Here is an 11,143-nt window from a genome sequence, read left to right on the forward strand (position 1 = left end):
TCTTTGTGATCTGAACTCCTTTTAGATTTGATGATAACATCATCCATGTACACCTCTAGTTCCTTGTGTATCATGTCGTGGAAGAGGGTCGTCATGGCCCTCATGTAGGTGGCCCTAGCATTCTTCAAACCAAACGGCATCATTTTGTAACAATATAAAGACTGTCTTTTCGGCATCCTCTTTGTCCATCCAAATATGTTGATATCCTGCAAAGCAATCCACAAAGGATTGGACTTCATTCTTAGCGCATTTGTCAATCAGTATGTGTATGTTGGGCAACGGGAAATCATCCTTAGGACTTGTTCTATTCAAATCTCAGTAGTCAACACATACTCTGACTTTCCCATCTTTCTTCAGAACCGGCACAATGTTGGATAACCTGGTCAGGTATTTGACCACTCGAAGAACCTTCGCTTTGATTTTCTTGGTAACCTCATATCTGGCTAGCATTTTCAGAGATTATGCTTTACCGGAGGACACATGGGGATGGTAGGTAGCTTGTGAACTACTATGGATGTGCTTAACCATGTCATGCCATAGTAGGACCATGCAAAAATATCCTCATATTCCTTTAGAAACTTGATATATTCTTTCTTCTCAGACGGTGATAGATGAATGCTTATGCAAATTACTTTGACTATTTCAGAATCCCCTAAGTTAATTGCCTCAGTTTCCTCCAAGTTGGACTTTGGTTTGTTCTCGAAATTCTCTACTTCTTTGATAATTTCCTCAGGTATTATATCATCTTCCAAATCACTGTCCTTATGTTGCGTTGTCTCATTACATGTCACAGACGTAGGTTCAGCAGGATATGTAATAATTACGCTAAAAAGAATGTAGAAAGATAATAATACGAAAAGCAATAATGCATTAATAAAGCTTAAAACTGTCAACAAGTACGACTCGATGGCTTGAGTAATTATTTCATAACAAAATACTGAAAATATCTTAAATACTCAAAAACAATTTTAAAAACAAGTCATGTTAATTCTGCTAGGCTACACAGGTACTCGGCGAGCCCGGGGTAGTGCAACGGTCCAGTTATTTAGAACACTCCTTCTCCCACTGTATGAATAGTAAGGTCTTCCTCATCCTCCTCTAAAATTGCACTGCAGTCCATATCTTCCTCGTCCAGAAATAGCATCCTCATACCTGCCAAAATCTCATCTTCCTCGAATCCCCACATCATGTTAGTCTTGCAGAATGTCTGGTGCAGCGGTGGTATAGGTTCTTCTAGCAGATAGTAATCGTCGTGCCATGGCGGTGTCCAATCCTGATATTCTTGCATGGTATATTCATATCCGAGCCCAAAGGTCGTGCCATGATACTACGGTCGTATGGGTTCTGTGATCCTTTGAAGCTTTCGGCTAAGACCCTTGCCCGATTCATATCCCGTCCACAACAATATGCTTTCTATCTTATTGCTCCACCATCGATCCTTCTCAATTGTGTTTACCCGCTCAATGCGGTGGTATGTTTCTCCTCCCAATTTCCTCCTGTTTTCGATGACTGGAATGGTCTGGCTGGTGTAGATAGGGTTATTTCTGTCTCCATGAATGATCACCTCCTAATGATTCCACTCGAACTTCACAACCTTGTGCAGAGTAGAATCTAATGCCCCAACTGCATGTATCCATAATCGTCCCAACAACAGGTTGTAAGTGGCAGGTATATCTAGTACATGGAATTCGACATCAAACCAGGTCGGTCCCATCTGTAGATCAACGATGATTTCTCTTATAGTGGCTCTCTGAGATCCATCGAACGCTTTCACATTCATACTTCCCATCTGTATCTCATGTAGGCCTTTACCTAATATTTTTAGAGTGGTCAGCGGGCATATGTTCAGGCTTGAACCTCCATCTATCAGGACCCTAGCAATGAACTTATCCTCAAATTGCACAGTGATGTGCAACATTTTGTTGTGGCTCAACCCTTCTGGTGGTAACTCATCTTCGTGGAAAGTAATTTTATGACTCTCATGTACTTCTCCGACTATGTTATCCATTTCTCCACTAGTGATGTCGGCGGGTACATAGGATTAACTTAACACTTTCATCAAGGCATGCTTGTGCGCGTCTGAATTTTGCAACAGTGATAAAATGGATATTTGGGCGGGAGTCTTGTTTAGGTGATCAACAACGGATTATTGCCTTGCTTGTACCTTCCTCCAAAGATCATTGGTTCCTGTCTCAATGACAGGCGTCTTAGATGTAGTTTCTTTGCTTGTTCCTCAAAAATTGTCAAGTGTGTAAACTCTGCCAGTTCTAGTCATACCTAGCACGACAACTGTTTCTTCCATCTTAGCTTTTCCCTTTCTTCTTCTATCCGCAACATAATCCCATGGGACAGCATCAGACTTATAATATGGTGTGGGAGCTACCATCATAGTGAAAGGTGTAGCTACCTCGATCTCAAACAGTGCCTAAGTTTGCACCACAATCGTCGAGAGGGTGACGGGAGATGTTTTAGGATTATCTCCCTCTCGAATAAGTCCAATGGATCCTTCATGGTCCCATTCCTCATCGATTTCTATCATATTCACTCCCTCATACCTATGATCCGGGAGAGGGTTATTATGGACATTTAGTGCGACTTCCTTTGCTTGTATAACCTTGGTGTCGATTAGTGTCTGGATATTGTCCTTCAACATGCGGCATTCTTTAATGGTATGGCCCTCCATGCCTAAGTGATAAGCACAAGTTTTGTTTGGGTTAACCCACTGAAAAGGGTTCTCAACAGCAACAACAGGAATATGGGTGACATAACTAGTAGCCTTTAGTCTCTCATACAGTTGGGCTATGGGTTCAGCCATTGCGGTGTATTGTCTGGAGCTCTGCGGTCAAAGTTTGGTCGTGACTTTAGGTAGTTTTGGCAGGCGGGTGGAGGTGAATGATAATATGCAGGTTGAGTGTTAGAGGCGTGGTAGGTGGTGGTAGGGTATTGGTATTTTGGAGGTGAGGGTTGAAATGTCGGTGGAGGTGTTTGGTATGTAAGGGGAGACTTAGGTCCTTGGGCTACCATTAAGGCACCCACTTCTTTCTTCTTTGAAATACCCCTTGATTGCAAGGCTTTGTTTGTGGCTTGTAGTGCCTTGAAATTGGTTACCATCCCACTCTTGATTCCTTCTTCTATCCTTTCTCCTAACTTGATGATGTTTGAGAACTTGTGATTCTCGATGACCATCAACCTTTCATAATACTGTGTATCTTGAGCTATAACAAAGAACTTGTTAATTTGTTCCTCTTCAAGTGGCGGCCTCACTTTTGCGGCCTTTGATCTCCAATGAGTAGCATACTCGTGGAAGGCTTCCGTCAGTTTCTTCTTGAGGTTCTGGATGTAGAAAACGTCTAGTGCATTCTCTATATTGAACCTGACTCTGTCCATGAAATCCGATGCCATGCTCACCCTATTTGACTACTTCTTTGAAGTTTTACTGATATACCAAGATAATGTGTCTCTTGTAAGACTTCGTATGAACAGTTTCATGCGAATTTATTCATTCTTACCCACTCATACAAGCTTGTTGAAGTAGGTTCTCAGATGCACCTTTGGATCACCAGTGCCATCAAACATCTAAAACTTGGGAGGTTTGTAACCCTCCGACAGTTCTATATCTGGCTAAATACACAAATCTTTGTAGTTTAAACCTTCAACACCCTTCCCACCTTCAAAACTCTGGACTCTCCCTCTCAGTTTCTTGAGTTCTTCTTCCATGTTCCGAATGAGCAGGTCCTTCTCGATCGGCTCAGGTATGTATAGGGTTTGTTATGGGGTATGGGTAAGGTTTCCACATATATCGGGTTGCCTTGATGGGTTCCTAGAACTTGGGTATATGCGTGATCATTGATTGAGGTTTGGGGGGATCAGGAGTAGGTTGTGGTGCGTTTTGAGGAGTGTGGTAAGTGGTAGTTTTCAAATATTGGGTCAGGTGATAGTGGTGTTGTTGAGGTGTTTGCACTGGTGGTGGGTTAAGGTTTTGGGGAGGTGCAGGATTGTGATACTGGTGCGGTGCGGGAGGATTCGGAGTTATGGATGGTGGATTCTGGTTTTGTGTGTTTTGTGGTGGTGTTTGGTTCTGAGTGGTTGTGTTTTGCTGGTTGATGTCGGGAACATTTAAAGTAAGGGAAATGTTTACCAGATTTCGGACCTGATCAAGCTCACCCTGGAACTCCAGGATCTTCAGCTCCAATCGTAAGACCAACTCATTCTATCCTGGCGTACTTCTACCATCTGAGGTTTCAACATTTTTTGCCATAGTAGCATTGTCTTTTCGAATACCGCTTAAATCATCCATCTTCCCTTTGCCTTTTCCTTTGTTTTTTGGATCGCTGGGTGGAGAAGGGGATGGAGGACCTCTGGATCTAGTGTGGTATATTGATGATGCCAGTATGCACGAACCAACCTTTGGGAATGGGAATAATCAAAAGAAAATAAAAACAAAAGGTAACCAAGTCAGTAAGACGAAGTAAAAGAGTGTTTGCAATATTTAATCATGTATCACATAAGGTCATATAATAATTCGCGTCCTAACTTTGGGGACATCATTGTGCCTGAGATAGGCCTAAGCGACACATAAACTTGGAGAAAATTCATGCCAACGTTTGCTTCAATCCTTAGTGCGAAAATAAGCCAAAACAATCTTTCACTAAATCGAAATAATAATTATAAAGTCACTAATGGCATTAAGTCGTATTATGTCGAAATCTAATCTAAGATAGAAAGCAGTAAAGAATATTATCTCCCAATCCACTTGGTCCCTGAAGGACCTTCTCCATGCTTGGATCTCTTGACCCCATCAATCATGTTTCCCATATCGCGCATGTCCAGTAGTAAGTAAGCCTTTGCCAGCTTCCCTACTTCATCATCATCCATGCCTTGACAATCCCAAAGCCTCTTTCTCATCTTCCCTTCTAGCTCCATTAATCCATGCTCCAAGTATTCTAACCTAATCTCTGTCGACTTATTGGCAATCTCCTTCCACTCCCTTATCGCCTTCATGTTCAATTTATGTTGTTCCACATGCTTAGCTTCGAACACCCTTTTGCATAGCCTTTTATACTTCATTTGTGCTTCAGCCACCTCATCTATGATCATATCCTTCAAATTAACTCCTGGTTTGGCGTCCCCAACTATGTCGTCCTCCAACCATGAGAGATAGTAGTACATATGACCAATGTGATACCTATCTAGTTTAATAGTTTCTCCTTCCACGATGATCTTTTGGTTCCACTTGTGTTGCGCTTCGAACTTGAATGGGAAGACATCCCCTTTGAAACCTGCCTTATAGTGAACCATGTTGGAAACCCGAGGTATGACTTGTTTCCTTCCAGCTTGCCTCATTACCCTTATAGGAGCGTAAGGGTAGATGCCTCGCAGCCAAATCAGCACTAAGTGAGTAGTTCCTTTAGATATGATAATGAACTCACTACTATAAAACCATTCAAACATCCAATGCACTTTCTCATCTGTCAGATTGCTGAAGAAATGCACCCATCCTACAGCATTTTCGGTCTTTACAAACTTGTCTGGAATGAACGTCATTTTATTTGGGTGATGATTGGCTATGTAGTCATTCAACGGCCTTCGCAGAAGCTCCTTGCGATACTTACCCCTCTGAAAGTGTTCCAGCATCCATACTTGTAGCAACAGATTACAACCCTCAAAGTGTCAGGATCCATGCTAGCACCGATCCAGAGCACGATACAACTCAGCTAAGATCATCATGATGATTGTATACGTTTTTCCCTCGATACCTTCTATTAAAGTCCTGGCGACCATGGATAAGCGAGTATGAATTCTTCCCCCTTGCATCAGAAAGATCAACAAACCCAAGAAGTAGACTTTGAAAACATAAACCCGTTGATGCACCCATCCCAAAGAGGTAATCGCTAGCTCCTCATGATGAAGGCAATATGATTTTCTATGCCCATACCGCTCGTAGAGAAATTCAAAAGGGATGTATTATTTATTTAGGCAGACCAGTTCGTCATTCTTCTTAAAACCCAACATTTTCAGAAAACCGCATGGAGTGCGATTCTTTGGCACCAATAATCCTAGACTATCCCATGGTAACTTGGCAAAACCCCCTATTTCTTCGAGTAGATGAGTCATTTCTACATTGCCAAATCGAAAAATAGCTCTCATCTCATCCCAAAACATGGTAGCAGCCTTGATCAGTTTCCTGTTTGGTCGAATGTTCAACAAAGATGGCATGTCACCCAATACTCTTCTCAGATGGTTTCTGTCACGGGGTGCAAGGTCTTTTCACCAGTCAATTAGCAAAGGCGGGATATTTTGGACCATACCAAACCTAGGGATTTCATGCTTCATTCTCTACAAACAAATAAAGGATAGCCCTTTCCCCCTCCAGATTTGACTATTTAAGAAATAATGATCGATATGTTGGCAAGTTTTCTCCAAGCAATGCACATAATATGATGGTGTCTTTGGTATTATGGAAACCCCATTGGACTTTGGACAATATTCATCTTAAGCGGGTTGATATATCAATGACGTCTCAATCCGTACTAGGTTTAGCATGATGCATGTACATTTCAAATTGGAGTGCGGTTTCTAGAAAGGTCTAGACTTGTACTCTCAAGTGGAAAACTCGAGAGGGAAAGGCACGGGACCGTCGACTGCACCGCTGATCAACTAGTCTACCGCAAATAAGCCTTTCTTGTTTAAAAGGGTGGTTTCAGGAAAGCGCAGACACTTATCAAGTGTCACTATGTTGATAATAAGAACAAGTGGAGTATTAGGTGGAGCATGCTTTATGCAAAAATAGTAACACGTTGCCAAGTATTTGTATGATAAAAGTGCTTAAACAACAAGCAATATGATAAAGATAAACAGGAGTAGGAACAAAAGAGAAAAGAAAAGAAAGACAAAAAAGAGAAGTCAATTTAACTCATGAAAATGTGCGAGAACGTGAAAATAGGGAAATGGGGATGGGAGAGTCATAATATATCAGTCTTAGACAAGATGAACAAAATGGAGAGAGGTCATACATTTCATAGCAATAAAAGGAAATAGGGAAGGGATGTTTATGTTATAGTAATTTAAACAAATAAGGAAAATAGGGGAAGAGATGTGCATGTCATAGCAATTTAAACAAATAAAGGAAACTAAGGGAAGGGATGTGCATGTCATATCAATTTAAACAAGTAAGGGAAATAATCCACATAAGACAACTTCGTTATGGTAAGAGCCTAAGTGCAAATCCCGAGCAGAGTCGCCATGCTGTCGTGCCCCATTTTCTCGTGAAATCAGGTTTCGACATGTGACAACTCTTTTAAATGGGTATTAAAAGGGAAGAGTCGCCACCTAATGATTTTTAAGGTAAGTTAGGGAACCTATTTGCAAATAACCTTGTTTGGCTAGTCTACATCACCAAAGATTGGGTAGGGCTCAAATTACCTCAAAGCGTTGGTGTTAGTTACTCTTCGAGGTCCACAACAGTGGGTCACGGCCGAATTTTACGCTATGTGGATTGTGGAACTAAAATTAAGCTAAGTGGTCATAAAAATGATATGGAAGTTTGAAGGTCTATTGTAACAAGTGTAAAGAAAACAACATAAGATTTAAACTAAATCAGTACAAGTCTTAGGGGTTATAACTGCGTCGGTCTATATTTAATGACTAAGTTCTTTTGGCAAGAAAATAAAAGGGAGAGGGTCCTAAGATTTTTGGCCCAAAAGATCACCCCGTGCAACATAAATAATACTTTGCCAACTCCCTTAGTGTAGGATTTGCTCATATTTATCGGCGGGCACAGACTATCATCTCCTGCTACCTGATTACTATGTTAAAGTTATTACATAAAGGCGCTCTAATTCAATTCTAGGTCGCATCCTATGTGTGCACTACTAGTCCCATGCCTATGGTCCAGGAGGCTTTGAACCTACTATTTAGGTCGTTCTAGACTTTACTTAGGTTGCTCAAAATGATAAAACTAGTCGCACATTTCAAACAAATAGGACTGCATGTAATAGCAACGAGTGGTTCATGTTAGCCTCCATACATAGCAACAAAGGCACGCAAACAGATTTCATGTTGTGCAGTACACAGTTTCAGAATTAAGACATATTCGAGTCATTAAGTCCTATAGACATAACTTCTATGTGATTCCGATTTCCATCAGTGTATATGCAACGCTACAGCTTAGGGCTTACGTAGTTGTAGATTAAACATATTACAATCCTATAGGCAGGATATCTAAATGTTCATGCGGTGAGGTAATAAGATTGTTCGAAAGCCCAAAACTAACAACGTTGATCTTATAAATACGTTGTGTAAGACCAAAAATAGGATCCTATAGGTAGGATTTCTAATGGTTGACGATTGGAGTTGGTTTTTAACACTTTATCCTTATAGGCGGGCGTAACAGAAAGCAGCCGATTAATTATTCAACCCTATAGTCATGGTAGCAGGTCTTTATCATATAACACAATTCTATAGGCATGATATCTAATACATGGAAATTGAGCAAATTGAGAAAATAACCAATGATGTTTGAATCCTATAGGCATACTATCTAATAGCATAAAAAAATGGAGCATGTGAATAAGTGAAGCAATTAGATTCTTATAAGCATATTTTCTAATAGTGTATAGGAATAGAACATGTTGAGCGAGTGACGTTCGTGGGTTCCTACAGGCATGCTTTCTATCAGTGTACAGAAACAAAGCATGTAAAATGAGATAGCAAACAAAATATTTAGACCCTATAGGCATGTTTTCTACTCTTTCATGCGAGAATAGAGTATACCCGTTCCCCCCCAATTTAATTAACACCCCAATTGTTTGTTTACAAATTATTATAGGCCCAGATAATGAGTACAAATACAAATATTACCTAAAGGAACAACTGCGGGCATGGGAATAGGCCCAAATAAAAGTAACCCAGTACTAGCTGGGCTTTCAACAGGATTTCTTTAATACGAATAGCAGGCCCAGATCCAAACGTATCTCAAACAAGAGAGCACGTCCACTTGCAAAGCCCAAGGCCATACATGAACTCATACCAAGCCCAACAATTACAGATTGACCAATTAACCAAATAAGTTAATGGAGCACATATGAAATCAATTAAGCAGCCCTAAAGAAATGCCTCAAAGAGACATGATTATATGACAACTATTAGGACTCAGATGAAATACACTGACATTTTAGAAGCAAAAGTGACAGGGTTGATTAAATCAAGAACATGAGAACTAGGAGAGTCAGCAGGGCTCATTTTCAACAGTGGATTTCTTTAACACGAATAGCAGGCCCAGATCGAAACGTATTTCAAATAGGACAGCGCGTCCACTTGCACAACCCAAGGCCATACATTAACTCATACCAAGCACAACAATTATAGATTGATCACTTAACCAAATAGGTTAATATATCATACATGAACTCAATTAAACAGCCCCGAAGCAATGCCTCAAATAGACAAGATTATATGATAGCTAGTAGGACTCACATGAAACACACTAACATTTGAGAAGAAAAAGTGACAGGGTTGATTAAGTCAAGAACATGAGAACTAGGAGAGTCAGCAGGGCTCATTTTTAATAGGGGAAATTTTACATAAAAGACAACATAAGTTCATGAATGAGTGATTATTCAACAAAAGAGAAAGGGTGTAGCATGCTGAACACAGTCACACAGTAGGAATATTTAAGAGGCATGTCTATTTAATTACCAGAGTGAACACATAAAATGCCAAGTTTCAGAAATCAAGCTTAAGACATGATTTAAAATTAGTCAAAGGGACTTTGGACTTAGAAACTCTAATCATGGAAGACAGACAAAATTGTGGTTTAGGGAATACCAATTTAACTTGCAAGTTTCTATCATGAGAACCTCAACAATATAACAAATAGATTGGTGGGGATGATCTTACATACACAAAGACTCAAAATCCAAGAACTCGTAAGTAAGGAAAAGATAACAATTTAAGGTAAATAAGACAGGCAGATTTCAAGACTTATACCAATTGACCATGTGTAATATAAGAAGCTAAATTCACTAAGATTCAACTAGATGTTTAGGAAATACTGGAGGGTACATGATTAACAAGTCGAGGCATACAATCGTCAGAGCTACAAATAGCAGAGAAACATGCTTGTCTAGATATTAAAACAATGTTGCAATATGGGATGATCAGGGATCAATTTGTAGGGTAACAGTAGATTACACATTAAGGGTTCAGAAGAAAGAAACTCATTAAAGCAAATTCTGGGCGGGCATTAACTCCATAGGAGTTTCAGTTCAAGTGTTCAAAGTGAGACATGGGAAAGGGGTTCAATATTAGACAGTCGGTGTAGGAGTTTAAGCATACATAAACATGACAGCATCAAACAAGCATAACATCCAAGAATTCTTCCTTAATTGACTACACTAAATGAACATAAGCAAACTTATACATGTTCTGATGAGGGATTGCAGAAGTAAATCAAAGCAAGGTCTGCACAGTATCAAATTCCCTTAGAAAGGTCCACATAACACAGATGTTCAGAAGCATGAACACAAACAGGGAAGAAACATAATTGTAAGGGATTGAACACTGACCAATTTGCCAAATTAACAACAAATAGAGGAGAATCGATAGCAAATTTAGGACAACAGAAAGAACTCCAAACTCTAGTGCATCAAAGTTCACAGGAGCTTCGAATGATCCCCGAGGAGTGCTCGCACTAGAAGGGTAGAAAGGATTCTGGTGGCCTTGGCTTTCAGCCGGCCATGAGCTCAAGTTTTAGAATAATATAGAACAAGTGAGAGTAAGAGAATAACAGTGACTAACGTCTTCTAGGGGAATAAGGGAAAGGGGTTTATATAGTGTTGAATCATGCAAATAAATAAGGAAAGAAATCAAGAAAACATAAACAAGAAAAACAAAATATCACATGCAATGAGTAGAGTAACCTGAGAGGAAAGAAATCAAACTCCAAACCCTAGTTAGGGTTTGATGCTTAAAAATCGGCCAACTGGTATGGAGAATGTCATGACCCAACCTTGGGGAGTGCGACCGGTGCTCAACCGAGTAGACCCGGTCGAGCAAGCCTGATAGACACTATCTACCCGACTCATCTATGATCCAGAGAAGGCATGCTCTCATTAGTTAGGCAGTACAAAGTTCATACATATAT

General features: G+C 40.2%; 1 protein-coding gene across 1 annotated transcript; it reads right to left on the reverse strand.

The window, feature by feature from the left end:
- Nucleotides 1–1,567: 1,567 nt before the first annotated feature.
- Nucleotides 1,568–2,008, reverse strand: LOC138898807 (uncharacterized). The gene has a single exon (XM_070184910.1). It carries the CDS (start codon nt 2,006–2,008, stop codon nt 1,568–1,570), a length of 441 nt encoding a protein of 146 aa, XP_070041011.1.
- Between the last annotated feature and the right edge of the window lie 9,135 nt (nt 2,009–11,143).

Source organism: Nicotiana tomentosiformis, chromosome 9 (genome assembly GCF_000390325.3).
Source record: "Nicotiana tomentosiformis chromosome 9, ASM39032v3, whole genome shotgun sequence".
In the NCBI taxonomy this organism is placed as follows: domain Eukaryota; kingdom Viridiplantae; phylum Streptophyta; class Magnoliopsida; order Solanales; family Solanaceae; genus Nicotiana; species Nicotiana tomentosiformis.

Bases quoted from the DNA above. Each gene is read 5' to 3' on its own strand.
- LOC138898807 (XM_070184910.1), bottom strand. From the start codon at position 2,008: ATGGATAACATAGTCGGAGAAGTACATGAGAGTCATAAAATTACTTTC.